This window comes from Gigantopelta aegis, chromosome 4 (assembly GCF_016097555.1).
Source record: "Gigantopelta aegis isolate Gae_Host chromosome 4, Gae_host_genome, whole genome shotgun sequence".
NCBI lineage: Eukaryota > Metazoa > Mollusca > Gastropoda > Neomphalida > Peltospiridae > Gigantopelta > Gigantopelta aegis.
The window spans coordinates 112,398,973-112,412,976 of record NC_054702.1 but is presented as its reverse complement, the minus strand read 5'-3'; the positions used below and the strand labels follow the sequence as shown (position 1 = coordinate 112,412,976).

The 14,004-nt window shown below is 39.9% G+C and overlaps 1 protein-coding gene across 1 annotated transcript; it reads left to right on the top strand.

Annotated features, from left to right (window-relative positions):
- The first annotated feature begins 2,450 nt into the window (after window positions 1–2,450).
- Window positions 2,451–3,053, top strand: LOC121370181 (dual specificity protein phosphatase 14-like). Its single transcript, XM_041495296.1, has one exon. The coding sequence runs from the start codon at window positions 2,451–2,453 to the stop codon at window positions 2,913–2,915; it is 465 nt and encodes a 154-aa protein (XP_041351230.1). The 3' UTR covers window positions 2,916–3,053.
- Window positions 3,054–14,004: the final 10,951 nt, after the last annotated feature.

Sequence of the window (14,004 nt, the reverse complement as noted above, 5' to 3'; positions counted from 1 at the left end):
TGTTGTTGTTTTTTTTTTTGGAGGGGGGGGCTATTAGTCAATTTAGAGTATTTTAAGTCTTTTAATTGCACACTTCTCAGGCCCATGAATCGGATCATAACATAATTTAAGGAAATTTTGAATTTTAAAAAGTTTTTTAAATTGCAAATTAGATCTATCAAGTGAGAAAAGAGATCCACTGCTGCCACAATGATTTCATCTGTGAAATAGCAGCAAGCGATCTTTTATAACCGCATTCCTTTAGATTGGACTGTCCACACCATTGCTGGGTGAAAATTAGGGTCACCAAGAGGGATTGATCCTACAACCTGCTGCACCTCAGGCGAGTGGTTTACCGTTGAGCTCATCTTGATTTGATGTAGTGATCTTTGTAAAAATGAAAGACAGAAATGTTTTATTTAGCACTGTATTCAACACATTTGTATTTAGGGTTATTTGGCATCGGATATGTGTTTAAGAATTGCACAAATAACAAGTACAGAGTAAAGTAAACTGTCACCATTTCATGGGCTACTCTGTTAGCAGAAAGGGATCTTTTATATGCATCATCCCACAGACAGGATAGTAGATACCATAGCCTTTTACAGCAGTTGTGGAGCACTGGCTGGAATGAGAAATAAACTAGTGAATCCACCAACTGGGATCAATTGTGCATCAGATGAACACTGTAACACTGGGCCATGTACCCCACCCTCCCTTGTAACATGCTGTCAATTTGTTGGATATTTTTCTGTGAATATCAATAAAATGTCTGGTCATATTCCTCTGTAAATACACATGCTTAATTATCAGTCTTCAAACTTGTTCATGCTACAAGAATTTGATACACTGCCAGACGCACACATGTAGACAAGATATTACAGAGGGTGTTTTGGATCAACAAATTTGGACGCTCAGTTCTCCCAGTGCAGCATGTACAAGATCACCAATCAGGAAATCAAACTGATTCAGTTAGACATGTGACATAAATATTCACTGTACACTGCAGCAACAAGTCACCTCTCCCCTCTCTCTCTCTCTCTCTCTCTCTCTCTCTCTCTCTCTCTCTCTCTCTCTCTCTCTCTCTCTCTCTCTCTCTCTCTCTCTCTCTGTATATATATATATATCCGTCACTCTTTCACTCAATCAACAAGCCATAATTTAAATTCTGTTGAAGTGTTAACCTAATATTCCTGGGCAGCCACAAAAACTGGCCAACATGCAAACTGACCAGTTAATCTGCTTATTGTTACTTTTAACCGCCAGTTTGACCGATTCAGTGTGGCCGGTCACTAATAGGATGGGTTTCTACTCTCACCAGACTTGCCAAAGAAGATGACCCTCAACACCAGTGCATGTATCTCCTGCTGGGTTAAATTATGTGCATCTTTTGACCTGACTTGTTGACACCAGTGCATATAACGCTGCTGCTGCCAGATATTTTCTGTGTTAAGTTACTGACATGACCCTAAAGCAATAGTTGGGTTCATGTGTCACTGACATTACAGTCTCCAGCACCAATAGGAGAAGCAATAACTGTGTGTTGTGTGGTGGATTGATCCTGTGTTATCTTCATTAGACAATGCAGGTATGGATTTATTGGGCTCAATTTACAAAGTCTCTTTTCCTTAAACACAGGTCTTTAAGCCTTGTAGATGTATGTACCGTAGTTACACACATGAAAGACAAAAATAGGCTTTGCAGCTTCAGCTCATAGTGTTTAAACAAAATCACAGTTCATTTACATGAGGTTTCCAGAAAACAAAAAAATATATCTTGAAATGGTATAATGTAAATAAGTGATCAACTGTTATGAATTTAATTTTTATGTTTTAATATAATTATGAAGCTTGGCACTGGACTATTAAAATAATAATTGAAGAATCTAAATGATTTTGATGGAGCTAAAATTAATAATTGTTAATAATGTTTTAAGTTTGTTTTTGTTTTTATATTGATTATTATTATTTCTTTTTTTCTTTATTGGACTTCATGGTTTCAATTATAATTACATTAGTGTTATTCATCTAAACTAATGTATTTGATCTAAAATACAGTTACCGGCCTCGGTAGCGTCGTGGTTAGGCCATCGGTCAACAGGCTGGTAGGTACTGGGTTCGGAAACCAGTCGAGGCATGGGATTTTTAATCCAGATACTGACTCCAAACCCTGAGTGAGTGCTCCGCAAGACTCAATGGGTAGGTGTAAACCACTTGCACAGACCAGTGATCCATAACTGGTTCAACAAAGGCCATGGTGTTTGCTATCCTGCCTGTGGGAAGTTAAAAGTCAAAACTGAACATTGTGGCAACCATTTTTGTTCACTGTGTGTCATCTTTCATATATTAGCTAACATTTGAAGCATTCATGATAAAACTATTCAGAATGGTTTCATTAAGTAACATAAATAACAAGTTTCATTTAAGGGTTGTATGTTGAAGAAGGATTTAAACATTTCAGCAGTGTGACTGATGGATTGCTGCTTGCATCGCCAGATTGCCCACATAACTGACCACCTGTTTCTGAGCAGTGCGGCTGCAGTCAGTGGGGAGAGAGTCTGCGGTCTGAACATCACCAACGTCATCAACTGCACCATGGACATCCCCAACCTGCACATGCCCGGCATCGACTGCATCCAGATCCACGTGGACGACCTGCCCAACGCCAACCTCAGCCTTTACTTCGACAGCGTCAGTGACAAGATTGCACAGATCCATCAACGCGGCGGCAAAACTCTGGTGCACTGTGTGGCCGGCGTCAGGCAGTCGGCCAGTCTGTGTATCGCATACCTCATGAAGTATTACCACAAGACACTGGAAGACGCGTACAGGCATGTCAAACAGAAGCGTTTGGTGATCCATCCAAATTTCAGCTTTTGGTCTCAACTAATTCAATATGAACGTAGAATATTCCGAATAGAGGTTGACTCTGGATAAGGTCTGTACATTGGGCACTGTTTTATAAAGTGAGAACTCAGTAGGTGTTGTCCATGAGCCAGACCAAAAACTGGTACCATCTGAGGACACCAAACAAAACTGTTATAATTGTTTTATTACGCCTTAGGACAAAACAAAAATGCATGATGGACTTTTCAATAGGGTAGCTTTACCTAGTTATCACACTTTTTAACATTTATCATTTAGGTGGTCGAAAAATCAGCGAAATCCGTGTTTTAGTGTTTACTAAAGCACTTATAAACCTTGTAGATTGGTACCCACAATGTTCTTTGTGGTTTTTGCATTTGTCATAAATGTTGATTAAGGATTCAAGAGGTGTACTTTGGTATCCTTGAGCATTTTGAAATATTCAAGATGGTGTCCAAGATGGCTGTCAAAAAAGAAACTGGAAACATCTCCAATACTTTATCAATAATGACGATACTGTTGATGTTCATGACTGTATTTTAGGTGTCAGAGGATTCATATTTAAGTACTCCCAGTTAATCAAGACATTGCAACATTTATATCCAAGATGGCCACCACTATAGTAGTCGGAACAAGAAAATTTTAATTTATTTTGTTTTACATCAACTATAGCAAGATTGTGAAATTAGGAGCTGAGGGTTTTTTATTCATCAAGGAATACATTAACAACAGATGCTAACTGAGATATTGCATCATCTTTTAAATCTAACATGGCCCTGAAAATGGTCGTTAGGAGTAAGACATGGCTATATCTTACATTCTCTTTTACCCCAAACAATAATTTTTACTTCAAATACAGGGTTTTATAGGGGGCAGGAAATTTAATTCTTGCTTTAATGTTCTACTAATAAATTTTATTGTTTCCATAATTCAAGATGGTTAACAAAATGGCTGCAAAAAACCAAAGAAATGTGTTATATGCATCACCTGAAACAATCGTTTTGAATCCAATTGCTAAGGTTTGAGGGTGTTCAGTGCATAAAAATAGATGTGTATCTACATGTCAAGTTATCTAAAATGTCATCTAAAATAATCATTCTTATACTGATCTCTATGTCTTAAGAGTGTACCATTGTAGTTTAAACTATCTAGAAGAAATGTTACATCATAGACCAAGTCTATAATGCCAACCTGGCTGTGATAAATGGGCAAGTCGTAGTCAATAACTGATGTGTTGGTATAGACTTTGGAATTAGTTTTATCATTCCCATTTTCTGTCTCTTGATAATTCACTAGATTTGAATGACCAGGACAATTTGTCTTGTCAAATTCGTCAGACATCATGTTTTCTCGCCATAACATTGTAATTTCTAGTACCATATATATATATATATCCGGTTATTCTGTTATATGTATAATATTACCAAAAGGAGTTGCCATATCATATATTAACAAAAGTGTTGCTGCCTAGCAAAAATTATTACTTTTGAATATACATCACCCAGTCTTAGGTGGCATAACAATGCACAGACATAAAATACATCACTTTTAACACCAATATTACCCAGTCGGCGAAATATGTTTTAAAAGCTGCATTGAATCTGACAATTTCAGAGGGTGCATGGTTTCACTCCATGTGGAATAGTCACTGGTGGAAGTGATCTAAAGCTTCTTATCAATGTCTGTACCATCTAAAGACAGAATTTTGGTAACTCTTGCTTTTGTAACTCTTTATATTATAGCAGCATTATTACTGCCTGGAAGGTCATTGGTCATCAAATGGGAAGCAACCTATTTCATTGCTGTTTCCCATTGCAGTTCTTGCTAGGAGCTCTATCATTTGGATAGAAATCGGAAGAATCCTCTCTGAAATTATGCAACTAATTCGGTGTAGCCTTCAATAAAACAATACCAAATTTTGAAGGACAAATGTAGCTGTTATGAGACAAATGCTAAAACTACCGCTGCAATCCTTTTAATCATATTAATAATTAGCCACTAAGTTCATTTGGTTATGGCTAATCATTTCCAGGTATAACTGAAGCATACTAGTATACCAGTAATTGCCATGTTATGGTGAGAAATGTTGGCGTCACACGATTATTCCTTTTGTGAGATAAATTGTCTTGGTCGACAAAATGCAAGGATAAAGTATATATCAATTATAGAGAGATAGAAAATGAGAATGATAAAACTATAAGGGATGACAAATGTTCTGAGCCTAACTATGACGAACACACTGCTGCCAACGATGCTTGAGTGCCTGGGTCACACTAGTGTTGCAGGCTTCCTCCTCGTCATCCACAGCAGAAATGATATCAACATTTGCATAATGCTTACCAGGTTTTTCTTCAAGTTTGGGAAGAGGTAGAAATCTGGGGGTGCCAAATCTGGTGAATACAGAGGATGATTAATAAGTTCAAAGCCACAGTCATACAAAGCAGCCATAGCAGCAACAGGTGCATAGGTGTATTGGAACCACGCATTCTATTCCTTAACTTTCTCATGAGAAATGCCTACTGTATTAGCTATGTGGTGTGTGGTGAGTCGTCGATCATCCTTGTATTTCATTAACATTTTCTTTGGTAGTGTCAGTTGAAGATTGTCCTGGTCTTGGATCATTTTCGACGCCCTCTTCTGCTCTTGAACTCCGCTGCCCACCTCTGAACTGTTAATAGTGACAAAGGAAAGATAAAGATACCACAAAGATGATACCAATGTCGCATGGATGGCTGTTGGAGTTAATCCTTTCAGTTGGAGATACTTGATGACAGCACAGACGCCAGTTTTGTCCATCTTTTAGCAACAGAGAATACCTAGTCACTTTGATGACTGTAGAGATATGCTACAAGATTATGTATTTGGTTCAAATGCAGCATATGAGCATAAAACATTGTATCTAATACATGCAAACTGTTATGAGTGTACAGTATTATACATCACTCGCAATTAATACCAGAACTTTTCGGCCACCCTTTGTATAAACACTAGTAACTGGTGACTTGCATGCATATACCCATTTATCACAGCAATGTTAGCATTGTGAACTATTTGATTCATGTCAAGCAATTTATATGTAGATGTTTTTGGGAAAAGGCTTGGTTTACCCTTACAACGTAGCAGATGGTTTCAAAATGATTGTTTTAGGTGAGACTTAACAAATACAGTGGTCATTTCTTTGTTTTTGCAACCATTTTGTAATCTTGCATTCATGTAGTGAGAAATTGTATCTGTATTACAAAGTGATTACTAGAAATGAAATGTTTGCATATTAAAAAAAAAACTTTATTTGAAGTATAAATTATTCATTGGGGAATATACGTAGAATGTAAGAAATGGCCACTTACTACTCTTGGCGGCCATTTTCATGACCATCTTGGATTGAAATGATAATGCAATATGTTGGTTCGCAAGAGGTTGTTATAAATGAATTCCTTGGCACTTAAAATTCATTCAATAAATATCTAATGCGATAAATTATGATTTGCTTATATGTATGTGGCCATCTTGGATTACAATGATGTTGCAATGCCTTAGTTAGCTGGGAATAGTTCAAAATCAATTCCTGGTGAATGTTGACAAGTGCATTTCAGTTTGTGTGATTAAAACTATCTATATATTGATAAGTAGATTAATACAGAGAAACGTTATTAACATTTTAGAAAAATACCCCCTCTCTACTAAAACTAATTTTCTGAGCTTAAGCTACCCAGCAGAAAAGTCTATCATGCTGTTTTGAGATCCAGATACATACACCTATCGAAAAAGTATAGTTAAGTTTGGTGCCCTCGGATGGTACCAGTTGGTCTAATTTGGGGTCTCAGCTCATGGACTAGTGTATCATCAACAGTATTTTAAAATCCATACATGTGAGGATGGCTTTAAAACATTGTGAAAGTGTGGATACTGTTTGGTAAAAATAACGGAGTCCAGTGTACCGGCATATTGCTTTGTAGAACTCTCAGAATGAGTGAGAGGTTGTGTCCATGACAGGCATGATCTGATGGAAGAATGTAAAAAAAGAGCCCTCTCACATCACTGATTTATAATACTAGTACACATGTATTAAAATGGGGAGACATTAAAACACCACTGTGCCATGAAACTAGTGGAAATTTGTTCATTAACCTGTACATAACAGACACTTTTTGTTGTGTTATTAACCTTTACTATGCCATTATGGAGTACTGGCTGGAACAGAAAATAATGAGTCCAAAGAATTGATGCTGTTACTGTTTATTCTGTATCAACATTATTTTGTAAATCATTTGCTTTTCTTAAATTGTAATATACTCTTCAAAAGAAGAAACGCAAAACCACACTGTCGTAACATTTGGAGAATTGATTTAATTATTGAATGGTGAGTCCGATAATTACCAAATGTTGCAGGATTGTTCACAATTCACTCTAGTCCATTGTGAGTAAGTGATAGGACACACCACCAAGGTCAAGGTCATCTGGAGTCAATACCGGGTGTGGCCTCCGCGTGTGTTGACAACTGCCTGGCACCGCCTGCCCATTGAAGCAACCAGAGTACGGATGACGTCCCGGGGGATGGTGGCCCACTCGGCCTGCAAGGCTGCTGCCAGCTCGGGCAGGGTCTGGGGCTGTGGTTGTCGCTGTCGGAGGCGTCGGTCCAACTCGTCCCATAGATGCTCAATTGGGTTCAAATCCGGTGATATCGATGGCCAAGGAAGGACATTAATGTTGTTGTTCTGTAGGAAAGCCGTTGTGAGACGTGCTGTGTGAGGCCTGGCGTTGTCATGTTGGAACACTGCGTTGGCGTTGGCCATAACTGGAACGATGTGTGGCCGGAGGATCTGGTCAATGTAGCCCTGTGCATTCAGGTTGCCCTGCACGTGGACCAGGTCAGTTCTGCCAGTGTGTGAGATGGCTGCCCACACCATGACACTACCCCCGCCGAATCTGTCCACTTCCTGCACGCAGTTTGCCGCATAACGTTCACCACGACGCCTATACACGCGACATCTTCCATCATGACGTCGAAGCAGAAATCGGGACTCGTCACTGAACCACACCTGTCTCCATCGCAGTTGAGGCCATTGTCGATGAATCTGGCACCACTGCAGTCGGAGTCGACGGTGTTGTGGTGTTAAGATGACACCTCGAACTGGACGTCTGGCACGAATTCCTACCTCACGTAGGCGGTTCCGTACGGTCTGGTCGGATATCCTGCGCAAACCTGGTATTGCTGCGGCTGTGGAGGTGGCAGTAGTCAATCGTTCCCGAAGGTGGCGTACCCGGATGTAGCGGTCCTGCCCGGGGGTAGTGACCCGTGGTCGACCGGATCTAGGGAGGTCACGTGTTGATCCATGTTGCTGGTAACGGTCCCACAGTCTGGAGATGGTGCTTGGGGACACATGGAATGCCCTGGCAACGGCCGTTCTGGATTCGCCTGCGTCTAGTCGGCCGATGGCATTGTTTCTCTGCGGTTCACTGAGACGTGGCATGTCCTGGATTGTCAACTGTCGGCCAGATACAGAGGCCAGGCAAGCGAACACCCTGCACTTTTATACTGTCGGTGTTCATGTTGCACGTGCAGACAACGCACGTGCAGTGGTGACATGGTTTGCACGTGGCTGCATTTTTGCGAATATTCACATTTTGGAACTTTATTGTACAGTAGCTGCGTTTTATCGAATGTAACCGTGGGAATGTGTTTGGGACATGCAATGACCTTATATTCACAAAGCATGAACCGGTAGGAAACATAAAATCGGAGTTATAACCCATTTGTACCCTTTTGCGTTTCTTTTTTTGAAGAGTATATTAACATTGAAGATTAAAATGATTGTTGTTTGTTGCTCAGTCTTTTTAGTGTATTTGATTACGGGTGAGTATGATGACATTGCAAGCTGGTTTTGTTATAATAGGTTGTGTCAAACCTTATGAAACATTATTTCTAAAGTTCAGGCTTTACTGATGCTAGTTTTTAAATCTATATATGGTATTTAACATTGATATAAAACTGATGGAAGATGTTTTAAAACTTTTTTTTAGTGTAGTTACTCAATCAGTCTTTGTGGCATTTTTGTATCACCTATGACATCACACCTCAAGTGGGGGCACTACCACTGAGTTAGTGACAGTTGAGGCTTGATACAAACACAGACCACAGTGTGTGTGTGTGGGGGGAGGGGGTACAATACGCTTCTCCCAGTAGTGACCCCAACCTAGAGTTAATACACTGCTACTCCCACATACCACATACACTAACCAGTACATTGTAACTACAACCTAGAGTGAATTCACTGCTACTCCCACACACCACATACACTAACCAGTACATTGTAACTACAACCTAAAGTGAATACACTGTTACTCCCACACACCACATACACTAACCAGTGCATTGTAACTACAACATAGAGTGAATACTCCCATTGGCAATGTGTACACCACATACACTAACCAGTACATTGTAACTACAACCTAGAGTGAATACACTGCTACTCCCACACACCACATACACTAACCAGTACATTGTAACTACAACCTAGAGTGAATACACTGCTACTCCCACACACCACATACACTAACCAGTACATTGTAACTACAACATAGAGTGAATACACTGCTACTCCCATTGGCAATGTGTATACCACATACACTAACCAGTACATTGTAACTACAACCTAGAGTGAATACACTGCTACTCCCACACACCACATACACTAACCAGTACATTGTAACTACAACCTAGAGTGAATACACTGCTACTCCCACACACCACATACACTAACCAGTACATTGTAACTACAACATAGAGTGAATACACTGCTACTCCCATTGGCAATGTGCACACCACATACACTAACCAGTACATTGTAACTACAACCTAGAGTGAATACACTGCTACTCCCATTGGCAATGTGTACACCACATACACTACCCAGTACATTGTAACTACAACCTAGAGTGAATACACTGCTACTCCCACACACCACATACACTAACCAGTACATTGTAACTACAACATAGAGTGAATACTCCCGTTGGCAATGTGAACACCACATACACTAACCAGTACATTGTAACTACAACCTAGAGTGAATACACTGCTACTCCCACACACCACATACACTAACCAGTACATTGTAACTACAACATAGAGTGAATACTCCCATTGGCAATGTGAACACCGCATACACTAACCAGTACATTGTAACTACAACCTAGAGTGAATACACTGCTACTCCCACACACCACATACACTAACCAGTACATTGTAACTACAACCTAGAGTGAATACACTGCTACTCCCACACACCACATACACTAACCAGTACATTGTAACTACAACCTAGAGTGAATACACTGCTACTCCCACACACCACATACACTAACCAGTACATTGTAACTACAACCTAGAGTGAATACACTGCTACTCCCACACACCACATACACTAACCAGTACATTGTAACTACAACCTAGAGTGAATACACTGCTACTCCCATTGGCAATGTGTATACCACATACACTAACCAGTACATTGTAACTACAACCTAGAGTGAATACACTGCTACTCCCATTGGCAATGTGTATACCACATACACTAACCAGTACATTGTAACTACAACCTAGAGTGAATACACTGCTACTCCCACACACCACATACACTAACCAGTACATTGTAACTACAACCTAGAGTGAATACACTGCTACTCCCATTGGCAATGTGTATACCACATACACTAACCAGTACATTGTAACTACAACCTAGAGTGAATACACTGCTACTCCCACACACCACATACACTAACCAGTACATTGTAACTACAACCTAGAGTGAATACACTGCTACTCCCACACACCACATACACTAACCAGTACATTGTAACTACAACATAGAGTGAATACACTGCTACTCTCATTGGCAATGTGTACACCACATACACTAACCAGTACATTGTAACTACAACCTAGAGTGAATACACTGCTACTCCCACACACCACATACACTAACCAGTACATTGTAACTACAACCTAGAGTGAATACACTGCTACTCCCATTGGCAATGTGTACACCACATACACTACCCAGTACATTGTAACTACAACCTAGAGTGAATACACTGCTACTCCCACACACCACATACACTAACCAGTACATTGTAACTACAACATAGAGTGAATACTCCCATTGGCAATGTGAACACCACATACACTAACCAGTACATTGTAACTACAACCTAGAGTGAATACACTGCTACTCCCACACACCACATACACTAACCAGTACATTTTTTTTGTAACTACAACCTAGAGTGAATACACTGCTACTCCCACACACCACATACACTAACCAGTACATTGTAACTACAACATAGAGTGAATACACCCATTGGCAATGTGAACACCACATACACTAACCAGTACATTGTAACTACAACCTAGAGTGAATACACTGCTACTCCCACACACCACATACACTAACCAGTACATTGTAACTACAACCTAGAGTGAATACACTGCTACTCCCATTGGCAATGTGTATACCACATACACTAACCAGTACATTGTAACTACAACCTAGAGTGAATACACTGCTACTCCCACACACCACATACACTAACCAGTACATTGTAACTACAACCTAGAGTGAATACACTGCTACTCCCACACACCACATACACTAACCAGTACATTGTAACTACAACATAGAGTGAATACACTGCTACTCTCATTGGCAATGTGTACACCACATACACTAACCAGTACATTGTAACTACAACCTAGAGTGAATACACTGCTACTCCCACACACCACATTTACTAACCAGTACATTGTAACTACAACCTAGAGTGAATACACTGCTACTCACATTGGCAATGTGTACACCACATACACTACCCAGTACATTGTAACTACAACCTAGAGTGAATACACTGCTACTCCCACACACCACATACACTAACCAGTACATTGTAACTACAACATAGAGTGAATACTCCCATTGGCAATGTGAACACCACATACACTAACCAGTACATTGTAACTACAACCTAGAGTGAATACACTGCTACTCCCACACACCACATACACTAACCAGTACATTTTTTTTTGTAACTACAACCTAGAGTGAATACACTGCTACTCCCACACACCACATACACTAACCAGTACATTGTAACTACAACCTAGAGTGAATACACTGCTACTCCCATTGGCAATGTGTACACCACATACACTAACCAGTACATTGTAACTACAACCTAGACTCATTGGCAAGGTGTACACCATGTACACTAACCAGTACATTGTAACTACAACCTAGACTCATTGGCAATGTGTACACCACATACACTAACCAGTACATTGTAACTACAACCTAGACTCATTGGCAAGGTGTACACCATGTACACTAACCAGTACATTGTAACTACAACCTAGACTCATTGGCAAGGTGTACACCATGTACACTAACCAGTACATTGTAACTACAACCTAGACTCATTGGCAAGGTGTACACCATGTACACTAAACAGTAGTTCATGACTAACCACATTGCTAGCTTCATCGGCCAGGTGTATAGGTGCTGTCATCTGCTGCCTGTATGGGGTGTACACCATGTACACTAACCAGTAATTCCATAATTATAATCTAGAGTGAACACACCTCTAGACTCGGTGGGAAGATGTACACCACATGCACTAACCAGTACCTGACAACTGTAACCTAGAGAGTATACCATTAAACTTGTTATATATCACATACATTGATCAATACTTTATGACTTGAGCCTAGAGGTAGAACACCACTGGACTTGGTTGGAAGATGTATCCCACATACACTCATGAGGACTGCATGACTATAACCCTAGACAATATACCACTAGACTCTTTATGTAGTTTAGAGTGAGTACACCAGCACATATACTAACCAATATGTCTAGAGTACATGACTTGATTTTCTGTTGGTCAGCACCACACCACATGCACCAATTACTATGTTACAACTGTAGCCTTAGAGAGCATACCACTAGACTATTTTGGAGGTTTAGACCACATACGTGGACTATAGACAGAGTACACCACTTGACTTAGTTGGGAGTTGTACACCACATACACTAGTCAGTAGTTCAAGACTGCAGTCCGAGTACACCATTATATTATATATGGAGGTGTACACCACATACACTAGCCAGTAGTTCAAGACTGTAGTCCTAGAGTACACCATTATATTATATATGGAGGTGTACACCACATACACTAGCCAGTAGTTCAAGACTGTAGTCCTAGAGTACACCATTATATTATCCATGGAGGTGTACACCACATACACTAGCCAGTACTTCAAGACTGTAGTCCTAGAGTACACCATTATATTATGTATGGAGGTGTACACCACATACACTAGCCAGTAGTTCAAGACTCTATTCCTATAGTACACCATTATATTATATATGGAGGTGTACACCACATACACTAGCCAGTAGTTCAAGACTGCAGTCCGAGTACACCATTATATTATATATGGAGGTGTACACCACATACACTATCCAGTACTTCAAGACTGTATTCTAGAGTACACCATTATATTATATATGGAGGTGTACACCACATACACTAGTCAGTAGTTCAAGACTGTAGCCCTAGAGTACACCGTTATATTATTTATGGAGGTGTACACCACATACACTAGCCAGTACTTCAAGACTGTATTCCTAGAGTACACCATTATATTATATATGGAGGTGTACACCACATACACTAGCCAGTACTTCAAGACTGTATTCCTAGAGTACACCGTTATATTATGTATGGAGGTGTACACCACATACACTAGCCAGTACTTCAAGACTGTATTCCTAGAGTACACCATTATATTATCCGTGGAGGTGTACACCACATACACTAGCCAGTACTTCAAGACTGTATTCTAGAGTACACCATTATATTATATATTGAGGTGTACACCACATACACTAGCCAGTAGTTCAAGACTGCAGTCCGAGTACACCATTATATTATCCATGGAGGTGTACACCACATACACTAGCCAGTAGTTCAAGACTGCAGTCCGAGTACACCATTATATTATCCATGGAGGTGTACACCACATACACTAGTCAGTAGTTCAAGACTAGTCCTAGAGTACACCGTTATATTATTTATGGAGGTGTACAACACATACACT

Excerpts from the sequence above, each read along its gene's own strand:
- LOC121370181 (XM_041495296.1), top strand. The coding sequence starts at position 2,451 with ATGGATTGCTGCTTGCATCGCCAGATTGCCCACATAACTGACCACCTG.